Source organism: Mercenaria mercenaria, chromosome 5 (genome assembly GCF_021730395.1).
Source record: "Mercenaria mercenaria strain notata chromosome 5, MADL_Memer_1, whole genome shotgun sequence".
In the NCBI taxonomy this organism is placed as follows: domain Eukaryota; kingdom Metazoa; phylum Mollusca; class Bivalvia; order Venerida; family Veneridae; genus Mercenaria; species Mercenaria mercenaria.
This window is the reverse complement of record NC_069365.1, coordinates 88,646,764-88,663,918: the sequence shown is the minus strand read 5'-3', so window position 1 is coordinate 88,663,918 and position 17,155 is coordinate 88,646,764. Positions and strand designations below refer to the sequence as shown.

At 34.0% G+C, this 17,155-nt stretch overlaps 1 protein-coding gene across 1 annotated transcript in view; it reads right to left on the bottom strand.

Annotated features, from left to right (window-relative positions):
- Positions 1-1,945: 1,945 nt before the first annotated feature.
- Positions 1,946-17,155, bottom strand: part of LOC123558624 (uncharacterized) — a 40,501-nt gene continuing 25,291 nt past the window's right edge. Inside the window, exons 12-27 of the mRNA XM_053544758.1 lie at positions 15,715-15,896; positions 15,257-15,367; positions 14,731-14,899; positions 14,038-14,186; positions 13,217-13,330; positions 11,627-11,689; positions 10,928-11,041; positions 9,819-9,942; positions 8,921-8,995; positions 8,544-8,581; positions 7,992-8,169; positions 7,364-7,461; positions 6,553-6,747; positions 6,050-6,219; positions 3,009-3,165; positions 1,946-2,246 (exon numbers count right to left, since the gene is read on the bottom strand). Coding sequence (XP_053400733.1) covers positions 2,227-2,246; positions 3,009-3,165; positions 6,050-6,219; positions 6,553-6,747; positions 7,364-7,461; positions 7,992-8,169; positions 8,544-8,581; positions 8,921-8,995; positions 9,819-9,942; positions 10,928-11,041; positions 11,627-11,689; positions 13,217-13,330; positions 14,038-14,186; positions 14,731-14,899; positions 15,257-15,367; positions 15,715-15,896 — 1,957 coding nt within the window. The 3' untranslated portion in view covers positions 1,946-2,226. The remainder of the gene's footprint in view (positions 2,247-3,008; positions 3,166-6,049; positions 6,220-6,552; positions 6,748-7,363; positions 7,462-7,991; positions 8,170-8,543; positions 8,582-8,920; positions 8,996-9,818; positions 9,943-10,927; positions 11,042-11,626; positions 11,690-13,216; positions 13,331-14,037; positions 14,187-14,730; positions 14,900-15,256; positions 15,368-15,714; positions 15,897-17,155) is intronic.

Sequence of the window (17,155 nt, the reverse complement as noted above, 5' to 3'; positions counted from 1 at the left end):
TTTTTATCTACTACGTGTAAATGTATTGTGTGAATGATTTGATATATAATAAACTGATATTGGTTTGTGGTTTAAGTAAGTGAACACGAAATAAAAATCGATAATATCCGTGCGTTTACGTATTCTTTCTAGCGATATCGGAATTCTCCTGTATAAATGGACAAGCAGGTGTTCGTATGGGCTACATTATTGCCCGAAGAATCCCGAAACACCATACAATAATACGTAATCACACGGAAATTATCGACTGTCATTACAGCTCCACTACCTTAATCTGCATTCGTGCAAAACTTAATGTAACGTTTTAATTCCATTTTGCAATCGTCTCTAATATTTATTGCTTAATTATACTGCTTTTAGCTTGCCATTCAAAGACGAAATTAAATATAATATAACATCAATATATTTGAAATGGAGTTGAGGGTATGCAATACAAACAAAATATAAGTCGCTGGGTTTGCTGAACATGGATTAGAATATTCGAGCTACACCCTCGAGGAGAACATGGTCGTTGATCTTGAAAATAAATTACGGCATTGAAAATGTCTTGGAAAAACTATTAACGAAAAATAGGCGTATAATGAAAATATGGATCTGTCTTTAAATAATATGTCATTCTTCCCGCTGTAATGTTTTGATTCACTGCTTATGTTAGCCCTGAATTACATTCCTATTAAGAAGTCTTGCAGTGGAATATATATTAAAAACAATATTAGGTTAACATTGCAAAATGCGAATGCAGGGCATTCACACGGTGGAAACTAGTTTTACTTACCAAGCAAACACCGAAACACAAAGGTCTTATAACACAGGAGAGAGGACAGCCCCCAGTGAGTTTTCAGAACTGCTTATCATAGTGTTAACCGCATATTACATCATACAAACTTAATTAGTACAGACCATTACTATGGACACCAATACACAACTTACGACTCACTATATTAATTCGAAGTAAAAATAGGCCAAACACATGATGTCAAATTCCTCATTATGGATTTTAATTACTCTAATTGCTAAGTATGGTTGGCAGTTGTCATTTAATAATTCTTAATATATCAATGCTATTAATTATTTAATGAAAGGAAATGTATTGTAACTAATCGCTGATATTTACTGCCTAGTTCATTGTGTGCATGGTATAAATGTGTCACACTTCAATGTATTTTATATTACATGTATTGCTCATTGCCCTTGCCTGGATTATCATATCAATATTTGACAAGAAATAAATAACTGGTTTAAGCGGATAATTTACACAATATAGAGAAAATCGCAATATAATGAAACTGTATGTTTTGGTGAGCATTCATATTGCCAACATTTGTTTTCAGTTTATACAATATTCATTTCTTAAGCGACAGAAAGGATTGCATAATCAATATTCCTGTATAACTTTTAGTAAGTTGACGTTTATATTCTCTCTTGTATATTTTATATTCTTAGCAAGGTATATGATAATGTGGAGTACATTAGGTAGTACACCTTAATCACTCTTTTAAATAGAAACCTACTGAGCTATGTTGCAGTATACTAACTGAAACAAATACTAATATTAACTTGTCAAGAAATGTGCAAGCATAATGAAATGTTATTTCATCAGTTATCATAAAATGGACTCGTCCTCGCGGTTCGGCGGGAATCGTGTTATCACTGGGGAAAGTATAACTTATTTTGTTTGTACACAACAAAGTCGCTAGTGGGCGTCCTTCCTTTCGTATATTTTTTTTTAACATCGTTTAGCCTTAAAACCCGATGTGACCGATCTAAAGTCACCATAGGTACCTTGTTTCAGTCTCAAAGTATCTCGAAGTATCTGATATCTATGATATCATCTCAAACGCATGATATAGTATCTCAAGCGCTCGAATTTTATCTCGAGCCATCGACTTATAATCTCGTGCGCTGAAATATTTCGGACGCATGACATAAATTGAGAAAAGATGTCGAGCGATCGAGATACTACTTGGCACCTTCAAAATAAGATATTGAGAGCTCAAGATATTATGTAATATAACAAAATATTCATTGTCACACTGGGAGTGTTCCCCTTTTTCCCAACAACACTTCATTAATTGATTGAAGTTTTATTAATTCGAATATAAATGAAAGCAACATAACAGATAAAAGAATAGGAAAATTCTATACATCTTTATAAATCTGTACAACACGCTGTTTACTGTCTACGCCTTTCTTCTCCATTCTAAACAAAGTTGATAGCAGGTACAGTTATTGTCCAAGCTTCAAACCTAAAAAAACACAGTTGAAATAAGACGTGGCTGGAGTATATCTATACTGTTTTATCTGTTTACATTAAGCCTGCTGGCGGCAAGTGACTTTGCCTTAGCGACCAGTGCAGACCAAGATCAGCCTGCACGGACTGTTCGCTATAAGTCAGTAAATTTGCAATAAACATCCCTCTGAATAATAAGTGGACCTGCCAAAAATAAATGACGGGCCAGTCCATTTTAGAAACTTAGCAGGGTAAAGGTTAAGCTTATAAGACTTCCTCGATTATCAAGGTGGACTTATCTCCAAACTTCTACCATTATTTTTGAAAAAAATGTATAAAGTACTTTCAAATATAGAACCTGGTAGTAAAGGAGCAAACACAAATGGTAAGCATTTTATGTACAGTTTATAGATTATGTAGCAAAACTTATTGTTTTATCTAATAATGAAAGACTTTAGCTACACCTTTTTAGTATAATCCTTAAATGTCCAACAAATTAATTTTGTTTGTAGTATTTACAGAAGTTCCCTACTGTTTACCATATCAATATTGTGATGTACAATAGTGTTGAGGTATGTCCAGCACCATAGACTGGCGACTTTTACAGGAGACACCTTTAAACTAGGACTTCGGTCGCAAAAACAGGAAACGATTTAAAACTATCAGCTAGGATTCAACTTAACAAAACCAAGTGAATTAGATTTCATAGCTAGGAAACAACTAATATAGATATGTTTCAACATTTGCTTTACGTTTTCTTTACATCTTTAAAAAAGACCTGTCACATCTTTAATCCATTCTCTGTAATTTGCCACTGAGGTCAGTACGGTCGGTATGAGGTCATGGAAACAACTTCTGTACCCAAAACTCACCAAACCAAACAATTCCCACCGTCCACTGTTCGCCTTACAGACAAGAGGTCCACCAGAATCACCCTGAGTAGAAATAATTTAAGGTACATTTTAAAACAGCAAAGGCCATTAATAATTACACATGTATATGATATGACATTCTAACATGACAAACCGTGTTAATAATTAGAATACACAATGATGCCAGGTCATCCTATTATAGGGACTAAGAAATTTATCTGTCTGCACAAACCAAACATATTAGAATCGAAACAATATATAACAAAAGAGTATACTGTATCCCAGTACTTAGTGTTGATATTATTTATGGCCGCCTGGGAAAACGGAGCCTACTCCATGTTTTATAACAGAGTTCCGACGAAGCCAGTGCAAAGGCAGGTGCGGAGGAAATGGGAGTGAGATGTATTGCAGAAAACTGTTTTAAACAGACTAATTCAAACCGAATTTGCTTTAGTTTATACATAATTTATTTTAGGTCGATTGTGAAGGAAGTTCTACAACTTATATTTATCACTCTCGACACCTCATTCCTGATGGAACCCATCGCCACGAGGGTATGAGAGAAGAGGCCAGTTTCTGCCCTTTTAATGCTGAGCGCCAAGCAAGGGAGCCACTGGTACCATTTTTTACGTCTTTGGTATGACGCGGCCGGGGATCGAACCCACGACCTCCCGCACTCGAAGCGGACGCTCTACCACTAGGCTATCGAGGCGAATTTGCTTTGATTGCTAGTTAATTAGCAATTATTTTGGTACTCTAAAAACGGACGTACAAGAAACATTATGTAAACAAAAATAATTTGTATATTTTTCACTTTAAGTCTTGGAAAAGCGATACCAAGAAACCAGTGCCTGAACAGCAAGTAAAGAAGATAGCCAAAACAGATGCGCTTGATTGTCAGTAAGAAACAGTATAACAAACATGAACTGAAAGTAGAAAACATAAGGATGGGAGATGAGTGTATCCCTGTGACCTTGATCTAAAGGCCACAGCCCCAAAATCAATAACGATTTTTCTGAAGTGGTTATTAATCATTTTGTCGAGTTTGAAAGCTGTAGTTATTTTACTTGCTGACTTAAGAGTCCGGAATCGAATAAAAAGCCGACGTCAAGCATTATCCCTATGACATGACGCCTTTGACCTAAAAGTAATAGGGATCTGTCTCTAGCAATACTTAATCATTATGTAAAGTTTGAAAGCCATTAACGTTGCTATAATACTTCACGACAAAGATTCTTGAAACTATTTTCCGTCACAGTTTTTGACCTATTAACCCCTCCACCCGTGAGAAGATTAAAAGTCGTAGCTAAGAAACTTTATGACATAGTATCCGAAAATCATTTTAAGTCTTCAAGTCACTTTGACCTTAACCTTTGACCTAATGAGCTCCAAACCAAGAAATATCCCCCTCAGGTGGTGCACAGTCGTTCTGTACAGTTTAAAAGCAGTAGTCACTGTACTTTCTCTCTTTAAATCATTTGATAGACGATAGACAACGCTTTTGCATATTACGTCCTTTTTTTTTTCAAAAACGGTGATACAAAACGGTTATACGTCGTAAAATAAATATTTTGTCCTCATGAATTCAGTTTGCAAGATACATAACCGAGGGCAGTATCACATTACATTTCATGATATTTTATAATTAATTTCATTGTTTTGATTTACATAGGAACTTGGTGCCATATTAGCAATTACGAAAAGAGGACGTTTTTTTATTCTGTATAAACTGTACTTACAAAACTAATATCCCTCGTTCTGATCCTTAATGAGTTCAAAATGTCGTTTTATTCAAACATAAAAGGGATCCTATGTCACCACTGGCAGCCAAATAATCTTACACTTAAAAAACAGTATGCTGCTCGCGGATTATCTATGAAGGTGACCATTTACATTAAAAAACAAGCGCTAATTTTAAAACACGTATGCCCCCAATGACCGTCTGTCCATTTTCATTTCCGAAATCTTTGACCTTTGACAAAATGACTCCAAAAAAGGGACAACCTGCTCGTCTACTAACCACAGCCAATCATCATTAGAAATATAATCTATAGCATATATCCTTTGGAAGCTCAGTATGCAAGTAAAATAAAACAGACTTGTTTTGATTGGATTTGTTCATGAGTGGTCATGAATAATGTAACCCCACTCAGGTCTCCTAGCATCGGTTTAATTGTAACTCTGTAGTTTTCGAACTGTGTCGAAACATTCGCAACTCAATAAACAAAAAATAATTTCAGTATCGACATCAGTATGACTTTGACCTACAGACCCCCAAAACAGTAGGGAGCATCTTCTGACCACGGACAATCATCTAAAGAAGTTAGATACATTGTCGACTATAGGCTAGAGTATTCCATCGTTACTGAGCAGAAAGCATTTTTAGTCTCAAGGTCACTGTAACTTGACCATTGACATACTGACCCCAAAACAACGCAGTCATACTACTGACTACAGGAAATCGTCCTAAGAAGTTGGGCGACTTTGGGCACATCTTTTTGAACGGATAATCGGTTTTCAGTCTCGAGTTCCTGTGACATGGACCTATGAAATGTTTACAATAAAACAGTTGGGGACATTACTGATCACTGACAATAATTCTTTGATCCTTGATTACAGAGAGACCGCCGAGTATTCTCTAATTATTGATCTTAAAGCAAATGCTCTACAGACCGACATACCGACAACAACAGAATATAAGCAAAGCACATAACAAAACGATGAACATTGATCCTCTCTGTTTGTGTTTCTGTTTGTTTTGAGTTTCAAACCGAACCTGCAACATTTTCTTTTGTGTCGTGTTGAGCGACCTGTGGTTTTCCACTTTACTATTTTACCAATTCGGATAATTTCTAGCCTTACATTAAATTACAAAGCACGATGTACACTTAGGCATATTTAATGACTAACTAGGGCTCTCTGTGGTATAACAAAATCAGTTACTTACAAAACACACCGGTGAACTCGGACTCTCCGTGCCAACACAGACAACATTCTCTGGGAAGCTATCCGGATACAGACTTAAAGGGGTCCAACTTTCTGTGCAATATTCTTTTGTCAAAACCTGTACTTGTTTCTTCTGCAAGACGTCTGGGAGGAGATCAGCTGACGTAGGGTCTGTAATTAAATGCTTTATGTGAGATTTAGCAATAATTGTATTTTATTTCGGTCGCCGGTAATAGAGACAGACGTAGTTTTACACATGGCATTTGTGTTGAAAACAGATCGATATGGCTTTATTTCGAAAAGTTCAATTATTCTTTGTATTAATCATGCCAGCTGTTCGTTTCTTATGAAATGATGTCAATAGTTTAGCTTTTAAACGCACCATACATTTTTATCCAAACTGAAAATAAAACTACTGAACTATTCAGGATATACACAACACTTTTGAAAAGGATCCATATCAAACATTAATAGTATGTTCTTCCGATACATCCAAAATATTACCTGCAAAAAGCTTTTCTGACGTTCCTAGACCTATGACAAAACATTCTGCAAAGGGGCCTTGTGTTCTGATGTCATTAAGTGACGTCATAGTGGGCATGCAGACGGGTCTCGTGAAATTGTTTATTAGCGCTGGATATTTGAGTTTCAACAAGGTGATGTCATGCACAAGCCAAGGTGAGGTAATATAACCATATTCTGTGGAAGTTATAAAACATTCATCAATAGTCATAATTCTATTTTATCAATTTTACTGTATCTTTCGTATTGACCTAACTACATATTTATTAAATTTGTTGGTTAGAAATCATTAATAAAAAATGCATACTCTCTAAACAAACAAATAAATATAACCATCAGTGTTCAATTATATCTGAGTCATACTATAGAAACGAAAATATAAAAAGGACTTCAGTTTTAATCAAAAGATAAAATCTTAGTATTCCGGACAAAAAATTGCTTTCACTGTTAAACAGTATCCTAAACAAACCAAGAACGAAAGTCCAAGAGGAAAGAGTGCAGCCATCCATGCAGCATAAGTCGCATCTTTGGTTTTGATCCTTCGAATTGCATTTTTTTTTTCAAATCAAATCATTCGTGTTGTATGTATTATTTTTTTTTTCAAATTGTCTGGTTTTGTTTATCTTACAAATACACTTTCTGAGATAACTGGATACTATCAATTTTTCGCAATACACAAAGTATATTGTTTAAGAATATGAATAAATCCAAGTTTTAGTGTAAGACAAAACACAGAAAAACTATTATCGTAAGATTGTTTGACAAATTTAAACAACATCTTTTAAGGGCTTACCAAACATTTCTTGGACAGGGATTTCTTGATGCCATTCACCGTCAGAGCCTGTGCTGTCCGTTCCAAAACTGACAGTGTAAACTACGTGGAATGAATATCTGTCGAGGAAATAAATATTTCAGTTTTGAAAAGGTTGACTTCTTAGAAATCTCACTTTTAAGTATTACTACAAACTTCAAAGGAGTTTAGATTTCATCATCAACTACGGTCTTGCGAAGGGCCTCTTTACAGAATTAATTCATTGTATTTAAATCTGTTCGAGTCTATTAAAGCATATTTTAAAATGTTTCCACGTAAGCTGGTTCCTAAGGTGTGAAGTGTATAGTACCTTTTACAATCACGAATAGTCTTTCGTCTGCTTCCAATGATTATATTATCTTTCATAACCGACTGGGCAACAAGTAACTTCAAACAGTGTTATTACTGCTATCATGTAGTCCCTTCAACATAATACACGGTAGACGTCTGCTTACGTTTATGCTTGATTCCGTTTTCTGCAAAGGGATGTTATAAATTATTCAATATTTGAAAGAACTTTTTTAATCAGCAAATTGTTACTGATTATACTGTCCTTACGCAAAGCAACGGTTACCAGTCAAGCATTCAGAAACGTGTTTTTGGGACATACCTTCCGAAACAGTGTGATGCTGTTATTGCCCATAACGGATCAATGAGAGACAATCCACATATAAAAGTTCCATTCAGACGTAGATGTCCATACCAAGGCCACTCTTCGATAGACGCATCTCTTCCGTTTATCACGAACGGTTGAATGAAATTGTCCTGTATCATCGTGGTGCCACATTCTTTTATGAAGTAATAAATAGATATTACGAGAAAGAATTTTACATTTACTTAATTAATCTACTATTTCCAAGAAAGACTATTTATATTTTGCCTGCTTTATTTTATTAAAGACCATTAATAGTCTTAGTTTAAGTTCAAATTAATGTCATTTATAAATTTAAGACCTCAAGGTACCATCTTGATCTACATTATAATTTCTTTTGAAATATTGGATTTAAAAGTAATTTTTGTCAATTTACTGCTTTAATGACTATATACGCTATGAAAAAATTGTGTGGTTATCTACTTTTTTAAATTAAAACTTTCAACTAAATCAAACAGATCGGTAACATTCAAGTATGCGAGTCGTGCAAAAGGGGTATTAAAATAATACCTGGCATAGAGCACTTAAGTCTCAGGGGAAAACAGTTTCTGAAAAAATATATAAATACAGCTTGACTTACAATAGTAAATATGAGGTGTCTACAAATCATTAACCACCATCATAATCAATCATTCTTAAGTTACACAGTAGCAAACGACATTAAATATTAGGTGTGTTTACAAATCATTAAAACAAATCACTATTCACTATCAAAATCAATAATACTAATTTTTACAGTAGCAAACAATATCTATATAAGCAACAGCCATCATTAACAGTGTTGTTTTTAAATGATAATGGTATGCGTTATTTTTATGACTTATGTTTGAAAAAAAATTCAAAAGTAGTGCAGCAAAAAACTAGTAAGTAAATAATCAGCTAATTACGTCATGGGTTCAAATGTGACCGGATTTATGCCACGCTTTCTTCTTTCAAAACCACTTGATATTTCTGCAACGTCGCTGTAAATAAGAAGAAATTCAGTACAATTTAAAACATAATTATAGGAAAAAAAACATTCATCACGTTTGCTCTTTTCAATCAGGTAATGTTATTTCCCCAACCCCCATAAAAATAACTCTCACACATTTTCCAAAATATATGCTTACCATATTCATGTCCATATGCTTAACATACAAAGTCGTACCTTCATATTAGAACTGGAGACATAAACCTTTATTATATGAGCCGCGCCATGAGAAAAACAACACAGTGTCTTTGCGACCAGCATGCTTCCAGAGTCTGGTCAGGATCCATGCTGTTCGCTGACGGTTTCTCTATTTGCAATAGGCTTTGAAAGCGAACAGCATGGATCCTGACCAGACTGCGCGGATGCCACTACGACTGCACAGCCACTACGTTGGTTTTCTCATGGCGCAGCTCATAATTATAATACTTACAACCCAAGTATTATTTAATGCCCTAGTTATTAGGTTATGTAAACATCTGAAATGTGCTTTACACATTATTATTAACATCAGCAGAAGTTTGGGATAATTTGTATAGACAAAGTTAAAAAAATGTACCATATGTCTCATAATTATTCAAACTAATGAATTTGTTTTAACATTATCCGGTACATCCACCTCTTATATATTGTTTTATAATTAATTGAGTGTTGTTAACGGGTCTTTGAAATATATATCCAATATGGTGTTTCTTTTTGCGTTTGCGGTGCTCCATTTGTTCAGGGATTTTTCCACTTTTATTTTCACATTTTTGCAATTTCTGTACGTGTTAGATATCGGGTTAATAAACTGATAAAAAAAACTTCATGTTACATACCCTTGACCAGCCATTTGACAAAACAGATCAGCTTCTTCAAATCTAACATCATCTACACAGACTGTTTCCCGAGTAAGTGTGCTGTTCATAAACACAGACACCTCAAAGTTGTCCTCTATTTGAACTAATTTCAAAACAAACAATATTAAACAAGCATGAATATTTTTTACTTATCTTGTTTAACTTATAATTATTCTGATCTCATATGATAATACAATTGACAAAATTAGTCATATAGGCGCTAGGCGCTTTGCCGTAATTGGTCTGATATATTGTGGTGGTGATTTAGTTCGTATAAATTCTCTCTACTATATATATATATATATAGTAGAGAGAATTAATTAATACGAACTAAATCACCACCACAATATACCAGACCAATTACGGCAAAGCGCCTAGCAGTACAAACGAACGCGCACATGCCACAGCAAGTCCACTAACCCAATAAGATTAGTTTCGATACTGCTTTATATACGAGCCCGAATTGTACTACACATTCGTACTGGTTCAACATTTGCATATATATACTCAAATCTCTGTTTTCCTGTCTCACAAATCAGTAGTGACTTTTTAGTCTTTATAACTGATTGGGACCAGAGAAGCTATATTTTCTCTCTCTGAAAGTTAACTGGATCTCGAGGATACATTGAATATATATAGATAATATATATATATATATATATATATATATATATATATATATATATATATATATATATATATATATATATATATATATATAAGTTAAAAAAATCAGATTGAGTTGGAATTGTGTTTAACCAAGTTAAACCTGGGGATTTTCAGTGCCAACCACCCGTAACATTAACTAGCAGTGCAACAAACTTTCGAATTTTCGCAGGAAGTTTCACCTGACAAATTTATTCAAAATGTTTATAGAAAATTTATGATTATGAAAAAGTTCCAGTACGAAATATACCTGATGGGCGATCATTGTTAATCTAGGAGGTTAGAAATCGCAATATCTCTAAATAAGAAACTGAATGATCGTAACGTTTTTAGCAAAAAGATCCATGCAAAATTTATGTAGTTATGTGAATTTAGACGCCACCACCACCATTCCTGCACCTCAAATACAGGACAATACTTACCACATCGGTATTCGTCCGAAGCATCACCACAATCACGTTTACCATCACATCTTTGAGTCAGCAAAACACATTCATGATCAAAACATTCAAACATTCCTCTTTCCTCACAAGTTTCTGTCAAAATGATATTAAGCTTTTGCTTAAAATGTATTTTCAATTCATTCTAGGTATGTCATTCGATTTTACATAGTTCAAAACCATTCTTTTGAATATTGTAATCAACATTTACTTATGTAATGAATTACGTTACATTAACCCTTACCATTCACGAGTAGATTTATTCTGCCTTTGCGACCAATGCAGATCATGATCAGCCTGCACATCCATGATGATCTGCACTGTTCGCTATTCAGCCAGTATCCTTTTGGTAAACACACCTTTTAACAGTTAATGGCACTGTCCAAATTGAAAGATGGACTTGTTCATTATAGAATTCTAGCAGGGTAAGGGTTAAATGAAGTAACAAGATTTCAACCTGCCATCTATGGAATGCCCCCGTCAGTAGAATAGAGTATGAATATTATACATGTAGTAGATTTATATTAAGCACATATAAACCACGCCCATGAAGATTTAAACAGGAAATGTTTCCAGACCTGTTCTGTAGTGAATACTAAGTACATTTAGCAAAGACTAAGGCGAAGTAGCAATTAACGAAAGATAAACGATAAGACAATGTAAAAAAGACTTTCATCACACCGCATGTCTTATCATTGCATTCATCCACTGTATGCGTGCATTTTGTTTCGTCTTTGTAGCAATCTGAAAAAGCACCAATTTTTATGTACATTCAGAGTTTCAATTTTTGCAAAAAGATTATATTCATAAAGTTTGGGTGTGTTAGAGAGTTTGCCCATCTGAGTTCGTAACTTTAGTATCAAGCAGAGATTTGGATTTGGACAGGCAGCACCGAACTTTAATGCAACTGGGAATAACTGAAGAAAAAAGAGAGACCGAGGCTGATACAGTTTAGTGAACAAGCAGTATTTGTAATATAATCTTTGTCGTGCTTTCAAATAGCTTTGTCTTAGCTCTTTCAGCTGTTTACATCGATTCTTTGTTCTATTCGAATGACTTATGTACTGGTAAATCCTACAATTTGTACTGGACGACGACAATAGGTACGAAAGTATATGATGTGCATTCAAGCATCATTTACTATTCAATGTTCTAGCATGACCTGGTTAGTTTTCTTAGTAAACAAAGAAGACTGAAAATGTGAAAGTACTGCAGGATTAAATATCTTTTTGTACGTCATAATTATACTGTTAAGCTTGTTATTATTAAATTGCTCTGACTGCGCTTTCGTGATATATGACTTTGCACAAAACTTGTAACAATCATTTTATTTAAAGACCGCCAAAGGCGGAGGAGTATTGTTTCGGCGTTGTCCGGATGTTGGCCCGTCCGTGCGCGCGCACGTGCGTCCGTCCGATCACCAAACTTCATATAATTATCAAAAAGCATATGATCTCTGCTCACACATAGAATGATCTCTATTGACCAGGTAAAAGATTTTTTTCACAGTTCATCAGGATCTCTTCATTTACCAGAATTATTGGCCTTTGATTATTTTACAATCCATAAATTCCAACATAACAAAGTAATCCATTGACGGATCTTTAAGAAAATTTAACCAAATAGAAATCACTATAAGGCGGTGATGTTTGCGTCAATTCAATTCAATTTAGATTTATTCAGACATAAGCTCATAAAACATTATATATAACTTGTACAGTAAAAATACATGTAAACAATAATCAATATATTTATAGTGCTTTGATTAAAATTTTATAAAAATCGTAGAATATTTATGCTAATTAATACATGAAAGATTACGTCAAGTATATTTTATAATTTATGGCATAGAAAGAAGATATGATCTTAACGCCTGGGATGACCCATTAAAGTAAAACTAATCACTTATTTCCAGTGGGGTTCCATGCGTATCTTTCATCAGAATTTCTTCCGTAACTGCAGAGATATTGCCCTTTACTTGTTTAAAGATTCATAAATTTCCACAAATTGATGGATCTTCATGAAAATGATAGATAACTATAGAGCAGCAGAGTTTTCCCGTTAATTTTGTCAAAACATAGGAACCAACAAACCATCGCATGGACCTTTTTTACATAACTTGTGTATGTCTGGAAATAAAATATCCTTTAAAGTATACTCTCCTAATACACAAAAAACCCCAGCTTATTCGGCGGGGTATATAAATTCATTGAATTTGCTTGTTATAACATAAAATCTTATTCTTACTTAATTACCAAAAAATATACTTACAACATGTTGTTTCATCCATGTTGTTGGGACAGTCTTGTTGGCCATCACATATAAACGATCTCGGGACGCATGTTGATCTGGTTCCTGGACAAACAACTTCATCACTAAAACAAACTGAAAATACATTCACATTTTTTCAATATGAAACAGGTGACAAACGTCATCTTGAATTCCTAGAAATCAAACGAACTGCTTAGAGATAAAAGAAATTCGACTGGAATAGAGTCTTGTTACAGGCGTTTTTCGTTCAAGCGTATATAAAGACAGGTGTATTTTACAGTAATAGAGAATTTAGCAATTTTAAACGACCTTTGATCATAGTGTTTTTATATAATTGTTTACTTTCAACGCAACACGACCTTTTCATTTAGCAAACACATTTTTCCTTCAATTTCCTTCACAAATTGATACGTGAATGAATAGCAATTTGACTTGGTATGTCGAATTTGTCTTAAACGGGATCTGAAGAAACAGTGAGTTCGAGATACATGTATGTCCTCTTTATTTTCATAAATGATCACAAGAAATTGTTACTTTATTTTGTATCAGAACCAAAGTTATCAATGCCGCATGCCTCAGGTTTTGCTTCACTCCTTATAATGTGCATTGCATAGTTTAAAAGACCACTGTGACTACCTAATGTATCATTAAATCATGTTTACATAGCACTTTTTTCTCGACATGCTTTATCAGTTTTCCAATCTTCAACGCTATAGTTTCATTTGATTTGCAAAACTATATGACTTGTGTAAATACATAAATTGAAAATAATTTATATATCTAACTGTCCATTTCAAAACCCAACAATCGGTACGTCATACCTTCGTTAGAGCACCTGATGTAGGCATACTGATCACATTGTGCTGACGTCATATTGACCTGACATCCATGGTCGTCAGAACAATAAAGCTCAATGTTGGTTGCGCTGTACTTTTCCCAAAGTTTATATTTGAACGAGTCTGAGTTACCTCTGAAATAATTACCAACGAAATTTTAGTTTAGCAACAACATGTTCTTTAAATTCTTTAACAAAGATCAAGCTTCTGTAATAAGTGATTATATTTTAAGACAAAACGAATCAGAAAATCTTTATTTTAGAAGTAGCTGATTTATGTTAACTTATGTTGTTCCTTGTTGTTTCTGGAACCACGTTTAAGGCCCGTTTATTTCATTAATACATCATATACATATTAATACAATGGCTAATTACATGACTAAATACTAAATATATATATGAAAAGGTTTCATTAGTGCATAAAATGTTAACTGCAATAAAGATGAGATCTTTAAAGTGGATTAAAAAGAGAAAAGATGGTTAACTTATGTTACTTTAATTCAGCACAGTGAGCTACGTATGTGTTTTAAATTAGACACTTTTGGTGAACAAAGAACTGCCGTACTAAGATCTTTATTTCACAGGTTATCACTTACATAAATCCAAGTTCCCTACAAACACTTACATAAATCCAAGTTCCCTACAAACATGATGGGCTGTGTTTAACTTGATCACTTACATAAATCCAAGTTCCCTACAAACATGATGGGCTGTGTTTAACTTGAATAGATTTTGTTCATCATCTGTTTCAGGGTAACAAACCGGTCTCCAGGCACGGTCATAAAAATATGCAAGTTTTCCGTAAGATCTGTCTCCACCAATTAATTTCAAACTTCCATTCGGACGGTCTTAAATAACATACAACAATGTGTGAAAAACATCAACAGAAATTTTATTTGAAATACATGTATATATTACATGTCTGCTTTCTAGGACATAAAAAGCTTTTGCCCTTTTTTCTGGGTTTTATTAACTATCAAGAGCGAATAAAATTTTCTTCCGTTAAAATGCTTTTAATCTTCCGAAGAATTCTGTGATACTTATAACTATTTTGACTGTTATTTAATCCAAGCTCAACAGCTAGAATGCTTTCAAACCCTTGAGTCTTATTAATTAGAAATTAAAGTACATTATTAGAAAAGGAAATCCAAGTTTAGATTCATACAATTAAGATTTTTAAAAGTTTAGAAATAAAAAATACTCACCACAGAAACGCTCATCACTCCGGTCCTGGCAGTCAGCCTCACCGTCACAAACAAAGCTGTCAGGGATGCATATTTTGCCTTCAGTACATTGATGCATGTCAGCGTCGCAGTCTGAATTTAAAAAAAAATAGTTTCATCATCTTATTTTTGGTGAATTTATATCAGCTATAACATATCCTCTCATCCGTATTTTACTTTTTTCTAGCTCATACATTCACATTCAAGTTCTTATAATATTTGTTATTAGAACATATTAAATATAACCTTCTTTATTTTTTTTAATAATAAAGTAATACAGACTACTTTATTCACACATTTCAGTATTCGGTCCTTTATTTCTAACAGCCTTATATAAAAATGCTCTTATTACATTTTGAACATATGCAGATAGTCTTACTATGAAATAGAAATAAACTTTTTAGAAGGATGAAAGACAAAACGTTAATACTTTTTATTACTTAATTTAGAGATATGGCAGTTCCCAACAGAATACGCAACATCATCAAATGATACAACTCCTGTGAATCCATCAAATGGTATGGACGTTTTTGCTGTCACAATTAGACTAGCAGGTCGATTACCATACACTGCGACACCTCCCTTAACCCATGATACAAACGGACGATTTATATGGTCATACCTGAAGGATAATCATTGCCATTAGCGAATCATGTTGATTAAGCAAGAGTTTCAGATTCTCTATGGTGGGCTGTACAGAAATAGTGTTGAAATATAATGCCGGGTTTCATTTCATTTATCTTTATCTGAAGTGAAACATATTTTCTGTTTTCTGTATTTCAATTGGAGTAAAACATATTTCATGTACCTTCGTTGTAGTGAATCTTATTCTGAATCCTCACACTATAATGAAACAACGTTTTCTTTCACTGTTTCCTTTTGGAACTAATTTAGCATAACTGATCAGTGAGTCCGGTATTAGTAAACATATATGTGTTTAACTGTGATGGAAACCCGACTCTTGTACATTTTAAGAGTATATGGTATTTTAGCCACTCAAAATAAGGGACACTACTCAAAATTGTTTCTGTCAATTATTTGAGACTGAGTTGTGCTCAGATTGTAGAGCAGAGATCTTCGTTGATCTAGTAATGATAGTGTTTTTCATTCATCTTTTAAAGGACTAGTTGGACTGAATATCGATAGTGTGAAAAAGTCATTTTTATTTTAGCTTTTTTTCTGAAAGTGATCGTACTGGCCAAAGGCTAAACGATAACTTTGTTATTCATCTTCGTACTTGTACTACGTACAAATCGAAATGTTTACATCCCGTGTCCCATGTGTCCTCTTCTTTTGTACAGGCACCAACTTTTTCATATTGGCTCTTTGTCATATTGGCTCTGACTTTGTCATATTGGCTCAGACGAGTTTACCTTTGGCATAAACTGTTTCATATTATATGGTATTATTAGGGAAACGATCCTATCGATCCCTCTACGGTAACATGCGATATACCGAATGAGACATATACTGTCGAATTAAAAACTGTGTACTTCCGGCACGTGTACAGAGCGTCTGACTTCGGATTTTTTGGAAGAATACGCTTTTTTCTTGTGCCTAATAAGCGTCCACATAACTTGTCCGAACCGCAACGTCTTGCACATCAGTACAAATATGGGTATATGATATATATATACACGTAATGTGTTTATATATGTGTGTAATTATTTGTAAATAAAAGGCACCTAGTGAGCGCAGTTCATATAAATAAATATACCTCTCCGGATATAGCGTCATTCCAAGAGGCGGAAATTACCTATAATACCATATATTTTGGGCAGTATTGTTTTTATTCCAAATTCTACCGTTAAATTGATAGGGAATCAATCCTACACTTAGCGACGAAAATCGGGATCGATCCCTCTACGGTAACACGCGATA